The following is a 25,272-nucleotide window of genomic DNA, read 5'->3' as shown; positions in this document are numbered from 1 at the left end:
AGTGCATCCCAAATGTATTTGAAAGGATTTAAAACAGATATATGGACCCAGGCTCACACTGCTCCCAACAGCTACTTTATGCACATCTATGAACCCAAAACCCTCAAAACCTTCCACTTACTGTACAAAGATAGTATAGCTGTTAATTTGTAAATATGTATTTTTTAATAGAGTACTATTTATATGTTGACTTTGGCCATTGTATGTGTGTTTGGTTCCTTTTTAGTTCGGGGTGCACATTGTCATTACTGTATCTCTCACTCTGCTTCTTTGGCTCTTAACATCCAGCAGATCACCGGTGGCCGTGTAAGATTGTAGTTCGTCTATTCTTCTGCTTCCTTTTTGGGTGTAAAGTAAGCAAAAGCTCCCTGAAATGTGGTGGATATTAACCCAGCCCTAATCATTTAGATCGCCTGAGACCTGGTGGATGTTAACTGGTGGTTAACTAGTACCCTTGCACATTGTACACAATCTGCCTGTCCCTGCTCTTTACTGTCCACCGGCTGTACGTGCCTGGTCACATTACACTCAGAGGTGTTTAGCACTGCTCAGTTTGGTTAGGACTTTTAGCCATATTGTTACACTTGAAAATTTCACAATAAACTGTCAAAGCTTTTGTGTTTTAAACCAGCAGTTCTGGTAATATTCATGCATCGTCATAGATATGAATCTATCACCAAGGAACAGGTCTCAACAGTTCACTTTGGCTGCTGTGATCTTTGTTCTGTTTGTGTTTCCGGCGTCGGTTTGGTCCTAACGTGTGTTGTTGATGTGTAAATAGATGTTTGAGTGTCATGTACTGTAATTCTGTTTGTGCCTCTCTCACTGTTATTAAATGTGTGTCTTTGTGAGAAAGCTTCCCGTTGCTTCCAGTACGTTAGAAAGAACTCGCTGGTTTACTCAGTAACAATAAACGAGGTTCATCTGAAACTTGAAGGCCGTGCTGTGGTTAGTGACTGGGTGTTATTTTAGACATGTTTCAAAAAGCCATTATCTTTATGGATCGTCTTTGAGTGGCAGCCAAAAATGAAGCCAAGTGATATTGATCATATGTTTTGATGGAAATAGACCAAGCTGGTGATTTAGCTTTTTATTTTATTTTATTTTTTTACATTTTTCTGTGCAACAACAGTGATGCACCCCGGCCTTTTTTGTTTGTACTGTACAAACCAGTTATTATAATGTTGTTAAATAAAATATTCATCATGTAACTACACACAGTGTGACCATCTTTCTTTCAGCACTCATGAAATTTTGTTTATAATATCCTCTTAACACGTAGTGTATCATATTTGATACATACAGTTTTTATGAGTTTTTGAGATTGCACAATACACTATTGAGCAAAAAAAATACAAGGTGCAGCAAATATGATACAAATTAAAACTAATCTATGCAAATTAATATATTTTTTATTTGTCAGGAGGCTCAATAAATGTTCCATGTTCAAAAAAGACTTTTTAGAATTTTCTGGCAATTATTTCATGGTTCAGACTTTAAAAGGATATTACATTTTCCTCCCTCATAATCTAAACACTGACTTATTCTGAGTTATTCAATAAAAACTGAGCCAAAATGCAGAAGTGGTGTTTGAAAAAGTGAGTACATCCCACGATTCAATAACTCGGAGAGCCACTTTTATCAGCAATAACTTAAGGTCATGGTTTTCTGTGTGTCTTTATCAGTCATGGCTGAGGAGGAATTTCAGCAAAGCCTTCTTTACAACGCTGCTTCAGTTCATTGAGGTGTGTGGACATTTATTTATTCACAGCTCTCCTGAGGTCCTGACACAGCATTTCAGCTCAAGTTAGATTGCAGTCTGGCCATTGATTGGACCACATGATTCGTCTTTTTCAGTCATTCAGATTTGCTGCTGTGCTTGGGATCATTGGCCTGTTGCACGACACAGTGTCGCTCAGGCTGAAGCTGTTGGGCAGATGGTCTCACATTTGACTCTAGAATACGTTGGTATAGAATGACTGCAGGTACCCAGGTGAATCTTTTTTCAGTTTCTCCTTATATATATTTATATATCATACCTTATATCTCCTGTTCCATTGGTGGACATTCATATTAAACATGGCAAAAGTTAAAAATAATGAGATCCGTGTGTCCACAAGTAATTCCTTCACATTGCTCTAAACACTTGACTTCAGACAGGTATACCTTTTTTTTTATTAGTATGAAGTTATATAAGGTATATATAAGTTATACGACACAACGGTGGTGGGTCTCATTAGCAACAGGGATGAGACCGACTACAGAAGTGAGGTGAGACGCCTGGCCACGTGGTGTGCTGACAACAATCTCTCTCTGAATGTGGAGAAGACGAAGGAGATTGTTGTGGACTTCAGGAGAATGCACACCCAACATGCTCCTCTGACCATTGACGGAGCGTCTGTGGAGAGAGTGAGCAGCACCAAGTTCTTGGGTGTGCACATCACAGAGGATCTCTCCTGGACGTACAACACCACAGCACTGGCCAAGAAATCACAGCAGCGTCTCTTCTTTCTCCGCAAACTAAGAAGAGCAGGAGCACCAGCCCCCATCATGTACACTTTCTACAGAGGCACCATCGAGAGCATCCTGTCGAGCTGCATCACTGTGTGGTTTGGAGCCTGCAATGCGTCCTGTCATAGAACCCTCCAACGCATAGTGAGAGCTGCAGAGAGGGTCATTGGTGTCTCTCTCCCCTCCCTCCAGGACATTTACAGCACCCGTCTCACTAAAAAAGCCCTTTGCATAGCGGCTGATCCCACACACCCAATGCAAAGCTTCTTCAAGCTGCTGCCGTCGGGGAGGAGACTGCGGAGTCTCCAGGCCAGGACCAGCAGGCTGAAGGACAGCTTCATCCATCAGGCTGTCAGGAAGCTTAACTCCCTCCCGATTCTGCCCCCTCTCCCCTCTCTCCTCCACGGTCTCACTGAACTCTGTCACACACACACAAACACACACACTCTCTGACTCACTCACTGGCCTGCACCAGTTACCAGTCACTTTGTGGAGCATTGGACTGCCATTACCTCATAAGACTTTGTTGTTACACTTTCTCTTACCGTACATTACCAAATCTCCATTTGCACTATTTGCCTATTTGCACTACTCTGCCTGGTTTACACTCAATGTCACTTACCCATTATATTGTATATTATATAGCTTTCTTGTTATATGTAAAATTGTATTTATTTAAATTTTTACTTTTTAATTATTTTACTTGCATTTTTTAATCACTTTTATATTTAAATATATTTAAATGTTCATTTGCTATTTATCTAGGGAGTGAAGAGTAACGCAATTTCTATTCTCCGTATGTCCTGTACATGTGGCAGAATCGACAAATAAAGTTGACTTTGACTTTGACTTTGACTTTGACTTATAAAGACAAGATATCCCTAAAATGGTCATCTCAGGAAAAGAAGCTCCACCCACCTGCCGTTCAAACCTTCTGTTGTTAAGTGTCAGCCAATCAGAAGGAAGGGAGGGGGAGGAAGCTGAACCACCTTGTGTCAGATGAATATAGGTGCAGGATGAACAAGTATCATGTCAAGTTGTGAAAAATGCAAAACTACTCTGGTGTCCAGTAAAACATGAAGTTTGAGATAATGCTAAGCATGTTGATCCCGAAGCCTTTGGGGGTAAAGTGAGCCCCTGTCCCCGTCCTGCTCCGTCATCGTGCAGCGCCGGAAAGGGCCGAGCAGAAAAAAGAAGGAGGCGTTTCCACACATCAGCTGCAAATTTATGCAGAACAGTAAAATCAGTGCTGCTGCTGCCGCTTCGAGCGTCCTGCACAGAGAAGAAGAAGAAGACGGGCGAAAAGAGCAGCAGCACCGGGCACAACGCAGACAAGAAGCCCGGCGGATCGTTGCATCGCTCGGTGTCGCTCTGCAGCGGGCAGCCGGTGCAGGAGGAGCCGGACGAACCCGGAGCGGTGACGGTAAGGTCGGAGCGAGAGCCGCGTTAACGAGCCAGACAGCAGCGGTGGAGGCGGGGGGGCTAGCGGGAGGCTAGGAGGAGTAGCCTCCGGTGGATCCAGTGTTAACTGGTCTGAAACATGGAGGATGGCTAGCTAACGTTAGCGCTGTGTGAGCTGCTCAGGTGGCTGTTTTTGAGCTGGTGGAGGCTGGAGACGGAGGCAGACTGTAGGTGCTGGGACAGGATGGTTGGAGGAGGAGGAGCAGTGATAAAGGAAACTGCAAAAAAAAAAAAGATTGTGAACACCTGGTCTGAACAAGTCCTGTAAGGTGGTGAAGTAGATGCAGAAAGGCTGTGTGAGCGATGCTTTTGGAAATGTTTCTCATGCAGGAGCCTTTGTACTAAAGCACGTTTCCCCGTTTTATTCCTGTGAATCCCCGAAAATGGATGCTTTATAATGACTTCCTACCTAAACCAGATAACCTGATTAAAATGATAAACTGCTGCAAAGAGGAAAAGAATGTGCATTTTTAAATTGCATGTTACAGTTAATTATATCTTTACAGCTGCCATCTTCATCCCCTCACACGTTTCAGGCCTTTTCCTGCATGTCCAGACGTGCAAAACGGAACAAGAAAAAAATCTAATGCAGAGCTTTAATTTACACAAGCATAAAATACACCTTTGTTTATCAAATGGTCAAAAATAAGAAGAAAATGCACAGACTTCTGTCTTTTATCACTTCACTCTGAGGTTCATACGTTACAGCAAATATTTGCTTTTTCTTACACACAGATTAGTGTGTAACAGTAACCATGCATTGATGATAAAGGTGATGATGGCAATATTGTGTCAAAAATCCACGTCTTTAATATCAGAGATGACTGAATTTTGTGCATGGTTGCAGAATCCTTTCCACCTCCAGCTCTCGCATTTTGAGTTTAAAGCATTTGCAAAATGATTTGACAGATATCTTTTTTTTTTTGCACATTTTTCCCTCATTTTCTGCATATATGTAAAGAATATTATTATTATTATTATGATTTTGTTTTTTTACCACAATCCCTGTGACAGCCTGACTTACATTAATTTGGCAAATCTGTAAATGCAACCTGATTTCATTAATCATTTTAGTTGTGCAGTTTAGAGGTACTTTCATAATCTTCCTGTCTGCAGGATGCATGTTGTGTGTGGTTAGTGTGAGGGGGTTAAAATTGAATCTGCAGCTTGTCCACAGCATGTAAAACAAGAATGTGGTGGATCGGTCTTATATTGGGCTTTGGTGAAGCTACTCAGTTCATCGACTGCCCCTTAGGTCAACTTTCTGTTGATTGGCTGCCCGTCATAAGCAGAAGGTTTGAACAGGAGGTCGGTGGAGCTTCTGTATACCTGAGATGTCCCCTTATTTGGACATCCTACAGATCCAAGCAGGAAAAAACTGCATATAATTTACCAAAGTTTCAAGTAATGAGGGCAGTAAATGTAATCTTTCATATGAACGTCCATACTAAATCCATCCGTTATAGTGTGCGTGCATGCGTGTGTGTGTGACAGAAAAAAGGAAAAGCTTGATGGAAGCCCTTTAAAGGTGTAAACTGGTCTGTGGAGCATTGTGTCCGTCTCCATGGTGGCGATGGGAAAAAACAGCTGTCAGCGAGACACTCAGTCGTTGTGATTTACTGCCATAAAAAATGAAAACATTTTAAAATGTTGAAAGTGTTAAAAATAACCAGCAGCAGAACTACATCAGTCATCCACGCTGTAAAAAGTGTTTCACAGCATCTCGACTCTGTGAGGTCTGCTGTTTGTCAGGAACCGTGACAGGTGTGGAGTTTTTTTCCTCCTCTATCCATCAGACTCTCGCAGAGAGAGAAACTGGTGTTTGTTTCATCCTGTGTTTGACTGACGGACGCCTCATCTGTCTCCTCAGCAGCCATGGAGACAGACGGAGAGCAGAACCAGCAGGGGGCCTCGACCAATGGAAGCGCTCCGTCTGGGACCAGCTCCCGCCCCTCTCCCATGAATTCCATGTCTCTGTATGAAAGGCAGGCGGTCCAGGTAGGTGTGAGTGTTTATACCTGTGTGGCTACAGGACCAGACCACATTGATTTTCACACGCTGACAATGAGTCCTCACTTCATGGAAAAAGCTTTTAAAGGCTCGGTTCACAGCTGCCTTTAGAATTCAGGTTAAGATCAGTTTAGTTTAACAGTTAAAAACTAACACACATGTTAGTTAGCTGGATTTCCAGTTTTGGGCCTCAGTAATAATCCAAGTGTGCCAGGATTGTTGTGCACAAAGGGGGGGAAAGGCATCGTGTAAAAAATATTTAAAATGCTTAAAAATGTAAGTTTTGTTCGACAGGAAATGCGTTTCTTTGTTTGTAAATGTGAAAAAAGGGAGACATCCCTGATTAGAAACCAGTGCTCATCCTCAAAAACTCCCCTCCCCAAGTAGGAAGTGGTCATAATCTTCATGGGGTGGCTTTTAATGACCCCTACCATCTTTAATATCTCGCTGTTCTCACACTTGAACCATACCTTGAGGGTGATAGCCCGGCAGCATGGTGCATTGTTCTGCTTTCGAGTTGTTATTGTTGGGCTAAAAGTAGGTTGCATGCCTGGGGATTAGATTGCACGTATACAGGTCTAGATTCAGGTCTAGACTTTAAAAACGTGACTCGTGGGAGCGTTTGGTTCTTTGCATAGTTTAAAACTCATTTCAGATGCGTTGTGAAACACGTAAAATAGATCCCTGTGGCAAAACCTTCACTGTGATGTAGGCGGAGCATTTATAATCCTGCCAGTGAACAAAATTGTAATAAAAATTAATAGAAAATGATGATATCACTTTGCATTTTCGTGTCCAAATTGTGTTTTTGGCTGCAGCGTAAACATGGACTGTTTGCGTGTAAGCAGGGGCAGAAAGCGTGTGTGTGGCTCATTTGTCTTCATAATTTCTGATTTATGTGTTAGCCGATGGACAGAAACTGATGAAGACTGACTGAATCGGGGGGGGTAAAGAAAAGAGACCGAGTCGTGCTGGGTGTGATGGAGGCTGGGTGTTATTTTCTCAGGCTTTTGTCACCCTGCACGGCCATCTGTCTCTGTCACCCGGCACACACTAATCCAGCCCGCCGCGCTCGCTTTCATCCCCCGACTTATTACTGTACGAGCCTCCCCTCATACATCAGGCAGCTGGCAGGTTTCTGCAGCTTCCCTCTCTCTCTGCTCCTTCTGCACTCGTTTCTCTCAGTCTGCTCTATCCCCTCAATTTTCTCTGCACTTCCTTTTCCATCCTAAATTTCTCCCATCCCTCACTCTTTCATGTCTTCTTCTGACTCTTTGCCGTCATGTTTTCCATCCCCATCTTTTCACAGCACTTTACTTCCTTCATGCTCCGTTCCTCCCTCCCCCTTTTTTTTTTTCTTCTCCTTCTCCAAAATGCTGTCCCTCCTTCAGTTTTCATTTTTGGCCGTCTGCTCCTCCCTCCAGGCCCTGCAGGCGTTACAGAGGCAGCCCAATGCCGCTCAGTACTTCCAGCAGCTGATGCTGCAGCAGCAGATCAACAACGCAGCACAGCTGCAGAACTTGGCAGCTGTGCAACAGGTAAAGGTGTGTGCAAATTTCACTTTCTTTCTTTCAAGTAAAGGAAGTTATAAACATCCTGCACGTGTTGTTTGCAAAGCACAAAGAAAAACTATTGTAAGAAATAAAACGATACATGATGACGCTATAACAGCGTTGCATAAGACAGATTGCCACCTACTTGCATGCAATAATTAACTCCCATGAAAACCAGAAGAAAAAGGTGGGGAGGCCACGTCTACAGTCGATGCTGGACAGCTGTGGGTTGTAAAACATGGAGGCTTTGTGGCCAGAAACAAAGCTGAGCATATTTTGCATCAACCACACAACAGCCTCTGTAAACATCTCAGTTTTCATTTTGTTTGGAGTTTATTGAAACCTTAAGCTGCTTTTTTCCTCTGTCTCTTCCCTTTCTTCGTTTTACTTTCTTTGTTTTTTTAAGGCCACTCTGGCTGCCAGTCGTCAGTCAAGCCCCTCCAGCAGTAGCTCTTCTCAGACTACCAGCACAACCACAGTACGTAATCATACAAAAACGATAGCTCTTTATGCCACAAAATCAGTACCGCTTTTTTTCCTTCGAGCCACAAAGGATCTTAAAGATGCACGTTCCTGTTCTTCAGGTCAATGTAACATCTGGATCAGGGTCTACAACCAGCAGCCGTCCAATGGGTGCCTCAGCAACATCCACAATCAGCCAATCAGTGCTGCTTAGTGGGACAGCCGGAGGGCAGGGCCAGATGTACCTGAGAGTGAGTTTGATCAGATGGTTTATGTGCGGCAGCTCAGTTTTGTGCATTTTAATGGCTTTAATGTCTTTTTGTCCTGCAGGTGAACCGCTCCCTTAGGACGCCTATCCCCTCCCAGCTCATTTTCATGCCCGGCAGCACTGCAACTACTGCTGTGGCAACTGTTGCCCAGCAGCCACAGGCTCAGCAACAGCAGCAGGAAGTGCCTCCGACTTCCTCATCCAGCAGCCAATCTGATAACGACCAGGTGTGTGGCTAACATAAAAATATTCTCATGGCTTGAAGACACATTCTTTCGTTCTTCAGCAACAAAGTGACAGATGGGTGTTTTCACCCAAACATTTGCTCTGTGCTCCATCTCCAGGTACAGAATCTAGCCATGCGAGGTCTGTCGGGTCCTAAAGGTGTGGGTGTTAAGACTGAAGCCCCAGAGAGAAGTGACTCGGGTAGGAAAGAAAGAAGAGGAATTAAACATATAAATGAGCTTTGTAATGCTCTGAAGGTTGTGTATGATGATGGAGCCTGTGGTGGATTTGGCAGAAATTTCAGAAGCGTACACTTAATTTGGACTTTGTCATTTTAGTTATAATAATATTGAAGCAAATTCATGACAGTGATTCAGGTTTAAATGCTTTTATATGTAACGTAACGTTAATTTGGGGGTGAACTGCCGTTTTAAATGTGATGAATCACTAAATAGACACTAATATATTTTCATTCTTATTTTTCCCAGCTGCCTACTCGCTGGTCCAGCCCTCTCACCAGTCTACCCCTCAGTCCCCCACCAAACCAAGCCAGCCTCAGCCCCAGCCATCCCACATCAAAATCCCTACCTACCCCCAGCCTACTAATCTCAAAGCTCACCCCGTCTCTTCTTCCGGTGCCTCGTCGTCCTCGTCGTCTTCCATCCCTCTCTCCCAGCTCTTACTCCACGGTACTCGAACCCTCACCACAGGAACCACAGCTCCCACAGCAGCACATACTCTGGTCTTGACATCCAACGCCACATCTCAGCCCCACGGGTACCCGGTGGGCACGGCAACCATCAAACCAGCGGTCAACGCTCAGACTCTGGTGGTGCAGCCTCTACAGAAAACCTCACTCGGTGCTGAGAAATCAGGCCACGGAAACGGACCCATCCCCATCCAACCTAAAACTTTACAGGGGCTCCGCCTGCCCCTCCAGCTTCCTTCAAGGAACCCCCCTCCCATCCTGCCTGCTCCGCCGCCTGCCAGCAGCTCCAGCCAGCCTCCCCACACGCCTCACATCCCAGTGCAGATAGTGGGAGCCAGGCAGAGCACACTTGGAAATGCCCAGGCTCTCGCTCTGGCCCGTGGCAGCTGCAGCCAGGATGGTGCCGCCGTCCTCAGCAGCTCCTCTAGTCTGCTCACCATGGTGGCGTCCATCGCTTCCAGGGAGGGTGGAGTCGTCGGCCGAGGGGTGGGGCTGAAGACGCTTCAGTCACCCCAGGAGGCTCCCCCCTTGGCTCAGGTGTCTCAGGTGCATCCACAAGCCAATCAGAGCTCTGGACAGAGTCAGAACAGACAGCTGGCTTCAAGCCCTGCCTCTTGCTGGCCCTCCACCATTTCATCTCCTCCCCCCTCGCTGTCTCGCTCCTCCCTCTCTCTCCACCTGGTGACCGAAGAGCAGAGAGCAGCATCAGCTGGTGTAACCACCAATGGAGACTCATCAGGAGGTCAGACGCCACAGGTCAGCTGAAGCAGGATTTAAGTGATTCTCATGAATCAGACTTGATGTTTTTCTAACCCACACACATTTCTACATGTCACAGATGGTGATTTTGGGTTCTAGCACTAAAACAAACACGCTACTCAGCCATAACTGCTCCTTGTGTAAATATTACATCCTACAATCACTCTCAGTGTCTGTCTGTATCTGTTGGCACTTTTTGTTTAGAGTAAACAGACGACTGGCTCTCTGAAAAGAAAATCAGACTCGAATTCAGCCAATGACGAACATGGCCCCTCCCCTCCACGGCTCCAGCCAGTCAGAGATCATGCCTCGGCCATCCCAGCCAATCCCGTCGATGCAGGTAATAACATAGAAATACATCCCTGTAAAATACTGTCAACACACACACTCGGTGAAAAACAGTATTTATCTTCCTCTCACCTCTCCAGGCTCTGCTGCTCCTCCTCCTCCTCCTGCATCCTCTCCTTCTCCTCCTGCATCCTCTCCTTCTCCAGTGCTGCTGGTGTCCCGTGGGACTTGTGGTCAGGGTGAGAGAGCTCCTCCACCTCAAGCTGTGGTTAAACCGCAGGTTCTTACACACCTCATAGAGGGCTTTGTGATCCAGGAGGGGGCGGAGCCTTTCCCTGTGAGTACATGGGATTTGTAGTTTGTTTTTTGTTTTGTTTTTGTCGGTCGCTGACTCTTAAACTGAATTTGTGTTTGACAGGTCTGCGGTCCAGTCAAGGACTCGGCTGGTGAAGATTTGACTAACGACAGTCCAGACACTAACCCGTCGGAGACTGTTACCACAGCAACAGGTAACAGCCAGACTGCTTAAAGCAGTGCTGCTTTAAAGACACGTTTAAGGGCTGAAATCAGAATCATAAATATCTACTGTAAGGTTTCTGGGATAAAGTTGCCTCTGCATGAGAAACGGCTCTTAAAATCTTGAAAATCAAAATGTGATTTCTGCATTGCTGAAGTCTCTGTGCATTAGCCATAGTACATGTTTTATTGTTGTTGTTCTTTGGCCGTTAGCGTTTTATTATCCTCTAGATTTTTAGTTATTTACTTGGTGTGCCCAGTTTTCTAGCTAGATTCTCATTTTCTTCTTTTAAGTCACACAGTCATGATTTGCTGCAGTTTTTTCTTTATACTGTACACGGTGACTGCCATACTGGACAGTAGATTACAGTAATGTATATTAAAGGCAGACCTTGGTACAGCTGATATCTTCAAAACTGAAACGCATAAAAAAATTTTGAGCATTATGAATGTAGAGAATTGGAGGGAAAATATGAACAATATGAATTGTTTTTTTGTTTTGATTTTTTGGTGATCTGTCCCTTTAACATTATAACATGGACATGGCTTATGGGATTTAATGTTGTGTAACAAGATGACCCTTGTTTGCCCTGTTTGTTTGAGCTGGGCTGCAGGAAAGCATAAAGACTTTAATTATAACTTTCAAGCTGGGAATTTCCCACCTCTGAGTCTAAACCGCAGGCAGCGCGATATCACAAGAAAATATCATCGCAGTCTGATTTTCTGTGTGTGGACCGGGACTCATAACCCGTTGGAGTATATAATACCACGTTTGCGTTTGTGTATTATTCACCATCTGCTTTGTTCTGTCTCTAAACTCTCTCCTCAGTGCTGAAGTGTGAATACTGTAAAAACTTTGCTCCTGCCAGCCAGTTCCGAGGCACCAAAAGGTTCTGCTCCATGTCTTGTGCCAAGAGGTACTTCAAAATGCATGAAACATATACAGAATAAATCACTGTACTGCAAACAGCTGCAGCCACTTCAGCTTATTTCACAGTGCGAGTGATGAACGTCTGTTTCTAGTTACAGTGCAGTTTGTCATAGATGCTGTGCAGTAAGATTTGGATATCTTGAAGTCAAACAAAACTGCATAAAGCTCAAAACCTCAATCCTCTTTGAGGCTTTTAGTTCTTAGTTATATACAGTGTTTCCCACATAACTGCACTGTAATTGTGCCATGCAGTGCATGTGTGTGCCTTCTTAAATAAATGGAAAATAAATCCTTTATATAATAACGTCTGCTTTCGCCTCTACAAACTGTAGCATCTAGAACTGCAGCTGAAGGCTGACTGCTTTAGTAGAATCGACTGCGCGCATATATAGATGTATATATTAGGGGTGCAACGATACACAAAATTCACGGTTCGGTTCGATACTTTTGTGTCATGGTTTGATATTTTTTCGATACAAAAAAATGTTCATGCCTTTTTAATTTGTCATTTATTAAAATTATAAATATATATTTTAACTCAAAAGTACAGTTTTTAAATTTAATGTTGCTGAAACAACAAAGGGATAAAATAATAAATCTATCTGATGGAGAAATCACTCATCTTTGGAAAAGAGAGTTTATTACAGAGAAATGGCTCTTTCAAAATAAAAGCTATACTATACGCTTCTTCTGGGCTATATTCTCAGCAGCATATTAAACATATCATAAGGAGAATCCTGTGCTAACGGCTGTCTAAATGACTCGGGTAAAGTTTGTAGCATGCGTGCTTGTTGTTTTTGTCTTTGCACTAGGATGATGTCGGAGTAAATGTGCAGTCATATTTGTTGTGTTCCCACTAGTGCTGTCAGCGTTAGTCTGATATGACGTTAACGCCACAACACGGCAAATCTCCGTTAACGAGCTACCGCGGATTGCCCCGTGCGTGGGGCTAGACGGCCAACACGTTAACGAGCTAACTGCGCTAACACACTAGTTCCCACCCATGTAATTGAGCATTGCATGGCACATCCGACATACTGTTTTACTTTAGTCCATGACGCGCTTACCTTCAGGGTCATACGTCACATGAAAACCAAAATAGTTCCAAACGCCAGATCTGAATCAGGGTGGGGGAGGTTCAGTCGTTGAGGCAGTTGGCATTTTGCAACAAGCTTAGCTTCTGTCTTGCTAGCTTGCGCTGCGCTCAGTGGATCTGCGCTCCACAGTGCAGCCTAGGCGGAGTAGTTGAACGCACTGAGTGCTCCACACAGCATCGTCAGAAGAAAAGTTGATAAAAAATTTTTAAATTGTATTGTTCGATACATATGCGTACCGAACCGAAAGCACTGTATCGAACGGTTCAATATCGATAGGAGTATCGTTGCACCCCTAATGTATACATATATATAAATATATAACAAACAGAAGGGTTACCCATCTGAAACAGGATGGGCTATGCCACCTGTTTAGCATCAAGTGAGCTTTCAAAGTAAGAGTGAGGAGGCTGTACTCTTGTCAGTTTTCTGTTCTGTTGGATGAAAGATGGTGTCAGCCATGGCCTATCCCAGCTGTCATGAGACAAAAGGCTGCGTACACCGTGGACTGGTCACCAGGCTGTTGTAGGGCTAACAGAGGGACACCTAGGGGTCATTTTACAGTCACAACAACAACAACATAGCGTATGTGTCTTTGGACTGTGGGAGGAAGCCAAAGTACTCAGAGGGAACCCATGCAAGCTTGGGGAGAACATGCCAGCCAATGGCTAAAAGCCATTTTTAAAAAAAAAAAAAGGACACAAAATGACTTTAAATCCCAGAGCTGCCAAAGACTAGTGTGTGTGTGTGTGTGTGTGGGGAAACACTGATATATAATGAATCGATATCAAAAGCCAGTGTTACTAAAGATGTGACCCACTAAATGTTGTCTAAAACGGGACTTTAGTGTGAATTCTCAGGTGGCTCCAGCTGTAAATCTCACAGCTTGTGTTTTTCTGTTCTCATGTTTTTTTTTCTGTGTCTACATATTGTGATAGCCTCACTTCATCCACTTTCACATGCAGCATGTAACCTCGCAGTACAGTGGAGGACGCTTTGTTTCTCCTCTGAATGTGCTCCGTATTAAAATGTACACTGTATTTATTATGTGACATGTTTCAGTAGAAAACAATGCGCTGTCTGCATTGTTTGTTACAGTATGTTGTCAGCTTATGATTTGACATTTTCTGCTTCTGCTTTGTATTTGTCCCTTTGCCCACTACACGTGTATAGCTTATATACCGTGTACGGTGCAAAGAGACAAAAACTGTGTTGCTCGTCTTGGCTTCAGTACCGTATATGTCACTCTTTGTCTACGATACAGTATGTATTGGTTCCCCAGGTACAACGTCAGCTTCAGGCAGCACTTCGGCGTGCGGCAGGGTCACGGCCAGCGTCAAGCTCAAGATCACTCTTCGAATCGGGATCAGAGCCGCGGACACCTCTCCAACTCGGACGACGAGGGAGGAATCGCCAGGAGGAGGGTTCCCCGCAGGACCAGCTCAGAAATAGCCAGTGCCAAGATAGCAGGGAGGCCTGTACCTGCCAAGGTGAGGCAGGATTATACAGTCCCTACAAGGAAAATTATTGGTGCAGGTCAAAAATTAGAAGTCCGATCCCAGCTGATAACTGATCTGTGTAGTTGTACTGGAGCCTTTCCTGCTTTGATCACATTTAAATAGCCTTTGCTCACATGCAGGTAAGCGGTCTGTGTGGAGAGCAAAAGAGGCATTGCATTTGTTTAGAAACGAGTGCATCAGAGGGACGGCTCAGGTTGAGCAGTTTGGAGATGCAGTTGGAGAGCCAAGGCTGATGTGGTTTGGACGTGTGCAGAGGAGGGTTAGTGGATATTTTGGGCAGAGGGTGTTGAATATAGAGCTGCCAGGCAGGAGGAAAAGCAGGAGACCACAGAGAAGATTCATGGATGTAGCGAAGGAGGACATGCAGAGCGTTGGTGTGACAGAAGCTGGTAAGAAAGAGGCTGATGATCTGAGAGCAGCCGAAAGAAGACGAACCAGCAGACGAGATGGTGGGCTCAGATTTGTCTGATGGATTTCAAACTTTAGCAAAAGGGTTTTTAAACTTTAGTGGCCTCTTAATAAAGCCTGTAAGTGTTGATATGTGCAAAATATTTGGCTCCAAATATTTTTAATGTTTGTATGTTTAACTCTGCAAAACACATATAATATTTTTTTACACCTTTTTCAGTCAATTTATTACTTTTCTATCATCCTATTGGCAGAAATGCAACTTTAAGTAGTTTTAAACATATTTGGATGCTAGAACTTTACACCCAGTCATCAATAACTGCGATCATGTTCAAAATGATCTGCTTCTACCGCAGCTTTCAGCTTCCTGGGAAGTGTTTTTTGTAAAATAACTTCACTTGTAACCACATTAAACCACATACAGATCTGGCTTTGTGCTCAGGGACATCAACATGGATGGAGGAGCACACAAATATAATTGTGCGAGGAGGGCGATCTCTTTCTAATAATGATGTCAGTGTACATACAAATAATCCATTAGTCAAAGCTCAGGCTTCAGACTGCTGAAGCTCTGTTTCAGAGGAGACATCCCCAGTGTGGTCATTTCACACCACTCTGGCTGCGAGCTTAGAAACCACGGCCAGAAGCCCAGATTAACACAAATACACTGAATTATGCCGAGTAAAGAATAGAAATGCAGAGTAAATAAGCATAAAAGAGCCCCTTTAAATTTCTCCTCCATTGTTACAAACTGGCCCCAAACCAAATGTATGAGACTCCTGAACACAAACTTCATGTAACAGCAAAAATAGACCTGAATCCATCTGAATGTGCATTTTTCACTTGTATGCATGATGAGCCTTTTGAAGTCATTACTTGCTTCTCTGTGACGGTGCTCAGGTATCTCGAGGTTTGTGCTCCTTTTTTATAAACTGTAACAATCCCCGTCTGTGCAGCTCTAATCTTTAAATATGCAGACGGGGTTTTGTCCTTGTAGCCTATGTTCATGTTTTTGCAAGCAGACCGGGGACACTAGTGAACGCTGCTGCTTTTTTTTTCTTCCTCCGCTTGTAGTGCCGGTCCGAGTCGAGCCATTCAGATGAGGAGTCCAGCGTAGAGGAGGATGAAGATGACCCCATGTCTCTCTCGCCGGCCTCCTCAGCGTCCTGCCACCAGCCGCCTCCTCCGCTCCCAGCAGAGAGCTCACCACCGCCCACCTGCCTGCCTGCTAGCCCCTCCCAGTGGAGCGTGGAGGAAGTGTCACAGTTTATTTCCTCACTGCAAGGTTAGAAGATCTGATTTTTGATCTTATAATGCAGCACTGATTCACATAAAGATAAAAGGCTCGACTTCACGGTCAAGGTCAGAGGTCGAGTTATCTTCTGAATGAGTTAACTCGAGGGCAAGGGGATGCAGGATGTTGAAATTGGCACCATAGAGGTGTGTGCTAGGAGGCAGAGGGGTAGCATGGTGGCCACCAGTATTTTTAAAGCCCTTCCAGCGTCTCTCCCTCTGTGGAATCTGTGAACTCCTGAACTGATAGATGATGGAAGTGGGGGTAAAGAGGAAAATGAATGGCAGTGCTCCTGAATTAGCTGGTTTCTGGCTACTGCTGATGTTTATCTTGTGTTGCTCTGCTTTTATATTCAAGTGCAGTAACTGATGTTTTGATCAGTTCTTCTTTTAATTTGCAGTTTCATGCTTATCAACATTGTTAATACTGTACAGTTAAAATAACAGACCAGTTTCATATTAATGTGACACATTAATCTGGAGTTCAGCTGTTTCCACCTCGAACTTGATGCTTTTATTTGTTATGTAAATGTTTGCATTTGGAGCTAATGCATGAACGACTGTGTGCATTAATGTTAATGTACCATAATTTTCAACCTTTGCATTTTTGTCCACCTGTGCTTTTATCCGTCGTCCTCTCAGGGTGCGAGGATCTCGCCTCCCAGTTCCTGTCGCAGGAAATTGATGGACAGGCGCTGCTGCTGCTGAAGGAGGAGCATCTCATGTCCACCATGAACATCAAGCTTGGCCCTGCCCTCAAGATCTGCGCTCACATCAACAGCCTAAGAGACTGACCGGTGTTTTTACCACAAATCCGCAAAGTTTAAAAGTGAAGCCCCCCCCGGGCATCCACCACCAGCCCGCGGGTCAGATATGGAGCTCGAGAGTCCTGCAGGTGAATGTTTGAAGTACAGTTCATTTCCCAAACACGGCAAAGACTCTGGGACTGCAGAAGTGGAATCTCATCCTGTTTCACATCAGATTCTCGCACAAGTTGTAAAAATCCTTCAAATGTGCGACTTTATTTCGATGAAGGTACACGTTCCACCAAATTCTGCTCAAAATCAATGTAAATGAAGGTTTTGAATGTATTTTAATTGCAAACGAGACTCGTTGAACCTGAAGTACTTGCTCGTTATTTTTTCTGACCGTAGACCGAGGCTGTGATTTATTTTCGTTTCGTTAAACTTCCTTTAAAAGACTGAAGATACACACAGAAGAAAACAGCTGTGCTTTGTTTTGCACAGGAATTTGGAAGGAAGACCTTTGGAAGCACTTCTATAGCACTTCCTTTGTAAAGTGAAGTCACAAATCTTTTTCTTATGTAGTTCAGCATTCCTTCAAAGACATGAATTTCATTGCGTACTTCCAGCATTCTAATTATTTGAGAAGAGTATACAATGGCACTTTTATTTTGAAGGCAGCCTATTCTTTGCGCTACAGGGTACTGTGAGAGTACAGGGTACTGGGTGCAGAAACACCAGAGTCCAAATGAAACCCTAATCCCTCAAGGTTCAAAGAGCATTTCATACTTCAAGTAAAAATACGGACGTTGCATAACTTTTTCTCACATCTTTACCGTATTGTTTTATATCCAGAGAACATCAGCTCTACTGCTGAATGCTTTTCACTGTTTTTAAGCTTTTTACCAGAGAAGTTCACGTCAACTCTGTGATTATTCACCTGTCAGCAGTTTGTGAGATAACTCAAATGGTACCACCAGCTGCTCCTGGTCTGCATGAGTGCACTTACAAGGCAAGTTCACCGGTTTGGTTTTGTGGAGAGATGCTGTCAGAGAGGAGTTCTGACAATAAGATGTTCATTTTAAAGTGTCTTTAAGTTGCATTCGTGAACAAGAGAAGTTGCTGGCCACACGTGGACCTACGATGGATGTGGGAGAAATAAGACATCACGCCTGAATGAATGAATGACTGTGTGAATGAGTGAACCTTGAAGCTATACTGTAATAAGTGTAAAGTTTGCCTTTCTATTTAAATGCACATTTGTTTGCTGGACTGCCTTGTTTGAAGCTTTTTACTGTAGGACTTTTCTCATGTTCTCTCTCTGTGAACCTCGTGGCCTTTCTCACTAGTCTCTACAACGATAGGTTTAGATGAGGATTGTCGGTTTTTACTGCTTTCATATCATTCCTTGTTTTATATCTGCGCTTACTTTTTTACAACTCTCGATTAAGCAATGAAATGTGTTGCTTTTCCCAAAAAGCGTGACTGAATAGTAGCTACTTTGATCAAGGATCAACTTGCTGTCTTCCTCATAGCTTTGTCACATAGCGTGTAACTACCAAGAGTATTTACCTTTCTAGCTAGCTAGCTATCTTTGGCTTTATTGTTAGTGACTGTGGCTATTCCAGTACTTTGTTTTTGTTTTTCTTTCTTTCTTTTTTTTTTTAAAAGGGTAATAATCTTGATGATGTTTGCTTATATTTCACTTTCCCCAGAATTTTGGAGTCTTTAAATCTTCATTCTAAACGCCAAAAAAAAAACCCTGAATTTCGCCTCATTTCAAGTGAGGTGAGCCACAAATGCAGCTGTGATTACCTGTACAACATTTGTCCAAAATCAGACCATTGCAGCGTTGTTCGTTTAGTCTTCAACATCCCAAAAAGTAGCACTTTTCTCACAGAAGAACAGTGAATTCAGCAAAAAAACGTTCTTTTATATATAAATCTGTATACATACAAATAAGGAAGCCACTTGGAATCAAATGTCTTTGCTTGCAATAATTTCCAAAATCTGCAAAATCTAGAGGGGCTGGTTTTCACAAGAAGAGGTAATTAATACTATCATGCAAATAAATAATCAAACTGTTTTAAAGCTGTGATGCTTGTTTTTGTTGTTTGTTAGCCTGAGTAATGGTTTCGGTTTGCACTGTTGCTTTCCAAGTGTAACAAGTGCAGATCATCAGTGGGCAGTTTGCATCATTGAAACTTTAATGTTTTTGTTTTTAACTCCTCTCCCCCGGCTTGAGTTCAGGCTGAGGTGTTGTGCTGTTTTAAAGAAAGTCCCTTCAGGTTTGTTGTCCCAGATGTGATTAAACCAGTGGTCCCCAACCCCCGGTCCTCGGACCGGTACCGGTCCGTGAGTCGTTTGGTACCGGGCCGCGAGAGTTGAGGCTCAGGTGTGAAATGTCTGGTTTTCAGGGTTTTTATTGGTTTTCAGCGTTATTTTGTTATCGTTTTTACTGTTTACTCGGTTTTCCTGGGTCTTTTCACGTGTGTTATGAATAAATTATTTTTTTTTCGGTACCGGTACTAGTTTTATTTTGTTGTATTTATCCGTGACACCTTAAAGGCCGGTCCATGAAAATATTGTCGGGCATAAACCGGTCCGTGGCGCAAAAAAGGTTGGAGACCGCTGTGATAAACTATAGACTGTAAATGAAAAATGAATGTAGTCATGATGTCATACGATCACAGTAGCTACATCCATTTTAGAGGCTCCGTGGTTAGTTTTGGCTTCAGCCGTGTTGCTGTTTCGGAGTCGGTAGAGACCATGTTTGGACCATACAGTAGTTTGGCTTTAACAAGTTGTGTTGATAAACCTTACAGCTCATGATCCTAACCTAACAGGCTTATGTGCAAAAACACATATTTTTAGGTTCTGATATTTTATTTTATTATATAGAACACCTGAAATACAACTGGTTTGAATCTATAAGGTGCTTCTTCCCGATAGCAGTTGAAAATACGTTATAATTCAGAGAATTCAATTAAAATAAATAAATAAAGATTGTGGGCACATCCACAGTACAAAAACAGTTGTGAGGTCCACGGCACCGACTCCAGTTAGCAGAGGTGAGACTGGCCACAGCTGCCTGTGTTAGCACACCTCTCAATCAGGAACACATGCACCCAGCTCCAGTTTCCAGGTGGATGACTTAAATAAAGAAACAATAACTTTATGTACACCTCTTTCTTTCTTTCTTTCTTTCTTCTCTTTCTTGTGCTGGTCACACATGCCTCCTATATCAGTGGCAGTTTTGTGCTAGTCTTTTTGCATCCTTTAAACCCCTGACCTGTAGTGATGCCATCTAGAGATCAAGTAGGAGCTGGCCTCATCGATAAAATTAAAGCATGCATTAAATAAAAAAAAAAAAAAAAGATTTTTATATCTCTTGACAATAATTTTGACAGAGTAAATGTATTTTTTACACTGAATATATTATTCTTTAAAATATAAAGTGTTTGTGCCATGCACGTTTTCCTACAATACTACCAAATACAAAAACGTTATAAACAACAATTATAATGTGCACGTTTCTGCGAGAGTTCTTGCACCAGTCCTCGGTCCTTCATGAAAATCGGCGTGCCACCACCTCTGATAACAACCAGCCAATCAGAGCACAGCATAGTTGTACGCCTCTGCAAACCCCGCCTCACTCAAGTATTTCTCGAATATGAATGGCTCAGTCACTCTGAGAGCTGTCCGCCCATTGGCTGAGCTCTCCCCGGCTTTCAGCATTCTAATCAGCTCCGACGTGGAGAGCCGGCTCTTGGCCTTGAAGTGGCAGCATGACCTGATAATGGAGTACCTACACCAGCGTGAAAACAGAAAACAACTGTGAAACCGTATGCATATGAATACTGGTATGAAAAACTAATAGCTAACAATAATATTTCCACTGAGACGTCGGAAAATAGGTAACAAGAATGGAAAGAAGTGTGACCAAAAGCTAGTAAAACTGGAAGAAGCAGGTAAAAGTATCGTGTCTGTAGGGATAAATTATCCCTAAAGATTAACTGAAATGTTTAAACTAAATGGAAATAGATTCAATGACCATAGAAAACGTCAAAAAAATTGTTAAAAGGCTACAATGATGCAAAATATGCAAATATTGTAGTAAATGTGTGAATGATACATGGCTAAAACATTCAGGTTCTGCTTCTGATTATTAGTATACAGCCAAAGTTTACCAAGCAGACCCAAACGCTGACTGTTCAGACGTGTGAGACTGTAAAAGAAGATGCACTGAAAGTAGTTTTAATAAAAAATAAATAAATTTGCTGGTTGATGGTGTAAGAGTAGGTGGAGGCAGCCCAGTGTAGGCACACCTGAACGAAAAGACTGGATTCTTTTGGATTATTTTTTTCAACCCACATGGGGGGAAACAAAGCTCAGAAACGTCTCCTAAACAGTCACGGGCTAAAGGTTGGACATCTTTGTATAAGCTGATGATTAGTGAGTGATGCAAACTGCTGGTCTGCTGTTGCTCTTACAGTGAGTTGGAGCAGGTGTCCGGTCGTTTGAGGTGACTCCCTCTTTGGAGATGCTGCAGAAGTTCAGACGACGGGACCTGAGCAAATGGTGGGTCACCTGAAAGGTTGGAGTATACAATCTTGTCACAGAGCACACTCACTGACCATGTCAGCCAGTGTTGTGCCAAAAAAAGTGATTTCCATTGTTTGGGTTTTTTAATGTGTGTATTGATCAAGAGACTTTAGTGAACAGGAATTATAAATAAATTGAGTTTAATACATTTATCTATTCTTAAAATAACTGTTTTTGCAAAAAGGACTGTTTTCCAGTCCTTTTTGGCCCCTACAGGAATGTTGTCTGTGTTTTAAGGTGACTTGATGTCATTCATGGGGGATACACTGACATATGTTTCATACATTATAGGCCAGAAAGTCATTTATAGAAGTCTAAATATGGGAAATCACTTTTTAGCGTAACACCAGTATTGAATTATGAGAAACACACTTGTATATCAGATTTAGAAAATTTCTCTCCACCCAAAACTCCAGTAAAAGGAGAGAGACTATAAAATCCTTACATGTCACAGAACTAATGGGGAATTTCATCACCCTTTAATTTTCTTTTTTCTTTAAAAAAAAGAAAGAAGGATACTTACCTAATGTGACCATTTCATAGATGAGGATGCCAAAGGACCATCTGTTAGAAAAGTTCAAGAATGGCATGTCAGTTTTCTTGCTCTTCCTTTTACCTTACTGAGTGTAAACACAGCGAAATGTGCTGTTAGTGCAATAGTTTGGACTTCTAGCATCCAGGGATGGACTGGGACATGAATCAGTCTTTGACAACTCTGTCCATTGACGGGGATCTTTTATTCTCACAGAGGACACTCACACGTCGCTGCTCTTAGTGATGGGTCTCATGGCCAGCACTTCAGGCGCCTGCCACTTCTTAGTCACTGTATCTTCTCCCGTTGAACTGCCCTGGGTTCTCCTGCGGTGGGCCGGGCCGAACCCCCACAGCTTAGCTGTCATGTCTCCACCAACCAGAATGCTGCGGGCTCCCACGTTGCCATGGATACAGTTCTGACTGTGCAGGTAGTCCTAGAAGATGTTCAGACAATTTCAGAGTTAGTGAGCACGAGGGCCTTTAGGAGATGTCCATTACTACAAATACATAAATAAAAGAAATAAAACCATAAGCCAGACTTCACAACATTAACATCCAGAGCTTAGGGGCTGAATGTTTGCTTGGTTAACTTCTGATTTCTCAGTGAAGTCCAGTGTCCCGGCTCAAATTTGGGTGTAAAAATGTGATTTCTATGTAATGTTTTTAGTTTGAACAGGTTTTTGGCACATTTCTAAAATATGTGTTTTCTTGTTCTTATGAATGCATCTCAGATATATTTGTTTTGCACTGTGTGTAATAATTTATACTGTATTTATGCTTTCACTGAATCCACAGTTGTAGTTGCTGTTTTTAAAGTGCTTTACAAATAAAGTTTTCTTGGGAAGCAGTTTGCTCAAAGATCGTGAAGCAGACTGTTGGAAGGGCAGACAGCTGTTTAACCAACCAGAGCAGAGGCCACTTGTGCTGCCATGGTGAAGATCCTCTTCTCTGTCATGTCACAAGAAGGCTGTAAACCTGAGTTATCCTTCAGTGGGAGAAAGGTGTAAATGTGTCAGACTCGTTACATTCAGAAAGTAGACATGTTACTATAAACAATCAGTCTTAGTGAGTATTCACTTTGAAAGCTCTGAGATCTTTCCTCTCTCTTTATGGATGTTCATAATTAGCTCCTATCCTAAACCGTACACCACTAGACGAGGACAGACTGTAACTGTCAGGTTATTCAAATCTTTTCAGAAACAGCTTACGTTGCACTATACTGCCCCTCACAGGCAGATGGCTGTAATTACTTCAGTCACCATTAAGTTTAGAGTTCATAAGCTAAACATTATCCTTCTATATAATATGTGATTAATATTGTATTTATCCCGTTTACTATGTTTAGTTGGTATAGTGTTTTTTATGTTTAACCTCAAAAGGTTTTCAGCCAAACTCTTGGGTTGAATGATGTATTTTACCATTAAACTGTGACTTAATTTATTTTTCTTGTTTTGTTGCTCAATTAGCAATTTTAAACTTGAGAAACCATTACATTATAATTTGGAACTAAATACTATGTTATTGTTTTATATTTAATTGTGTTATTGATCCTTTTACTTTGCATGCACTGTGGCAATTCTTGTTACTGCACTGTAAACTTTACTCCCAGAGCATGCTCAGCGTCATGAATAACTAATAGGTTGCACTACCTGTCTGCATCTCCACAGGAAGCCCAGCAGGTCTCTCTGCTGTAGCTCTTCCACCACCATGACTAAAGGCGACTGCGCTGACATAACGCCGAGCAGCACAGGTATGAAGGGATGCGGCCCCAATCCAGACACAAAGGAAGCAAACCCCAAAAACTTCTGTTTCTCACTGCTGGTGGCTGTTTCTGGGAAAAATAAATATTTGATAACAGAGTTAGACTTAACATTTCCAGTTACTGTCAATAATTGATCATTTTTGACTTTGAAAAGCATTTTGGACACAAAAAACAGAAAACACTTGTTTGTAAGCCATTTTGCAGGTATACTTTGCAAAACCAAAACTTGGTTCAAGCAGCTCAGTTTACCTTTCAGCACCCTCAGCACGACGTTCTTGTTGTCCGTGCGTGCTCTGTAGAAGTTGACTGTGTCATTAGGGTGGATGGAGAAAGTCTGCGGCAGTGCAGCAACCTGGCTGAAGGCTTCATGATGCCTTTCTGTGGACCTCTGTGGTGCTACAGCCATCGTTGGCCTGACATTCTGCCGCACTTGTGTAACAGACATTGGCAGCTCTTCATGTTCCAGTGGGTTGATGCCAGGGGGCGCTGTTTAAGGAAAGAACAGTGGACATTAAGCAGATGTGCATGTAAAGATGAAAAAAGTTAAAATATTGATTAAATGTGCACAAAGAGACTTCTGCATGCTGGCTCACCATCAATGCCCTGCAGATGAGATCTGTGATGTTGGTGCTTGGTGCGATGACTGTGGTGGTGGTTGGTGCTATGCTGTTGCTGGTGATGCCTCTCTGTCTGTCTGTGTGATGAGCTGTGGTAGTGCTGGGCCGTTCTGACCCGTGTCCGATTACGATCACAACAATACCTCAGTATAAACAGGGGCACTAAGGTGACCAGGGTGCCGAAGAGCAGCAGCGCGGGGACGATAATAACTTCCACCTGATATTCTTTTATCGCTTAGAGGGAAACACAGGAGTTCATGTGTAAATTTCAGGTCAGATATGCACTTGTTTATTAGACTTGCAGTTTCCTCGTTGCACTGTAGAAGAGGGTGTGCAGGTTTATTTTTGCTGTTAAGCGCAGGGCATGTTAACAGGTTAAGTATGTTGGCTGTTACACCTCCTGCTGATAGAAAAGTCTACCTAGACAGTGCATCATTTTCCATTTACGCCTACGTGAAATGTTGGTATTCAGCTAAACAAGACTGTAATTTGACGAAGCGGCTTTCACCATCGATCTGTCTATTTTAAAGATAGAAGCTTGGGAAGTGGAAAACAAAGCTTGGGCCCTTCATTTATCCCTGATATGATAACGAGGTTACATTATTTCAGGGCATGCAGGCATAGAGTAATGTGATTGTTGTGTTTTGGCTTTGCTTTCTATTGCTGGCCTAACTGGCTGATAACCAGCACAGTTTCCCACAGATCTGGATTCTTTAGTGGGGTCAAGCAGGTATTGTGGGAAAGGCAGGACCTTTCCCACAATACCTGTTCATTACAAGTATGATAAAAATAAACCTTTTTATGAATTTGCTGCTGGCAGCAGCAGTCATGGTTCTAGTCTGCAGCCTCAGTGAGTCTGGTGTAGAATCTTGTGAATCAATTCTCCACCTGCTTTAAGTTGTTGTTCAGCAGACCTCCAGAGCACAACCAGGACTAATTGTCACTGATCTAGCAGATATGAAAACCTAACAGTGGAGGAGCCAGGGTCAGCTGAACTAAAGTA

General features: G+C 42.9%; 2 protein-coding genes across 8 annotated transcripts in view; one reads left to right on the top strand and one right to left on the bottom strand.

Moving 5' to 3' along the window:
- Window positions 1–3,567: 3,567 nt before the first annotated feature.
- Window positions 3,568–18,842, top strand: LOC113014868 (polyhomeotic-like protein 1). Of its 6 annotated transcripts, none has more exons than XM_080296369.1 (15): window positions 3,568–3,934; window positions 5,846–5,970; window positions 7,407–7,520; window positions 7,942–8,013; window positions 8,120–8,248; window positions 8,328–8,492; window positions 8,610–8,691; window positions 8,979–9,955; window positions 10,163–10,298; window positions 10,387–10,583; window positions 10,665–10,755; window positions 11,592–11,679; window positions 14,052–14,277; window positions 15,790–16,000; window positions 16,651–18,842. In XM_080296369.1, exons 1-15 carry the CDS (start codon window positions 3,739–3,741, stop codon window positions 16,800–16,802), a joined length of 2,961 nt encoding a protein of 986 aa, XP_080152495.1. In that variant the 5' UTR covers window positions 3,568–3,738; the 3' UTR covers window positions 16,803–18,842. The 6 variants fall into 6 exon arrangements, with proteins under 6 accessions (XP_080152495.1, XP_026012439.2, XP_026012440.2 ...); XM_026156654.2 differs by having other exon boundaries at window positions 3,569–3,934; window positions 7,407–7,526; XM_026156655.2 differs by having other exon boundaries at window positions 3,569–3,934; window positions 5,843–5,970.
- Window positions 18,843–19,618: 776 nt separating this feature from the next.
- The window catches only part of styk1a (serine/threonine/tyrosine kinase 1a), a 12,285-nt gene continuing 6,631 nt past the window's right edge, over window positions 19,619–25,272 (bottom strand). For both annotated transcript variants that reach the window (XM_026155765.2, XM_026155766.2), the window contains exons 3-10: window positions 24,246–24,503; window positions 23,902–24,138; window positions 23,540–23,721; window positions 22,795–22,875; window positions 22,116–22,324; window positions 21,880–21,920; window positions 21,245–21,341; window positions 19,619–20,559 (exon numbers count right to left, since the gene is read on the bottom strand). In XM_026155765.2, coding sequence (XP_026011550.1) covers window positions 20,364–20,559; window positions 21,245–21,341; window positions 21,880–21,920; window positions 22,116–22,324; window positions 22,795–22,875; window positions 23,540–23,721; window positions 23,902–24,138; window positions 24,246–24,503 — 1,301 coding nt within the window. In that variant the 3' untranslated portion in view covers window positions 19,619–20,363. The remainder of the gene's footprint in view (window positions 20,560–21,244; window positions 21,342–21,879; window positions 21,921–22,115; window positions 22,325–22,794; window positions 22,876–23,539; window positions 23,722–23,901; window positions 24,139–24,245; window positions 24,504–25,272) is intronic.

The sequence above is a fragment of the Astatotilapia calliptera genome, chromosome 22 (assembly GCF_964374335.1).
Source record: "Astatotilapia calliptera chromosome 22, fAstCal68.1, whole genome shotgun sequence".
In the NCBI taxonomy this organism is placed as follows: Eukaryota; Metazoa; Chordata; class Actinopteri; order Cichliformes; family Cichlidae; genus Astatotilapia; species Astatotilapia calliptera.
The sequence above is the reverse complement of the archived record's forward strand: the minus strand, read 5'-3'. Positions and strand labels throughout refer to the sequence as shown.

What these genes read in the sequence shown, in the direction of transcription:
- LOC113014868 (XM_026156653.2), top strand. Translation starts at nt 3,739, where the DNA reads ATGCAGAACAGTAAAATCAGTGCTGCTGCTGCCGCTTCGAGCGTCCTG. An exon ending in ACGAACCCGGAGCGGTGACG is followed by an intron (nt 3,935 to 5,842) that starts GTAAGGTCGGAG and finishes CTGTCTCCTCAG; the next exon opens with CAGCCATGGAGACAGACGGA. An exon ending in AGACTACCAGCACAACCACA is followed by an intron (nt 8,014 to 8,119) that starts GTACGTAATCAT and finishes CCTGTTCTTCAG; the next exon opens with GTCAATGTAACATCTGGATC.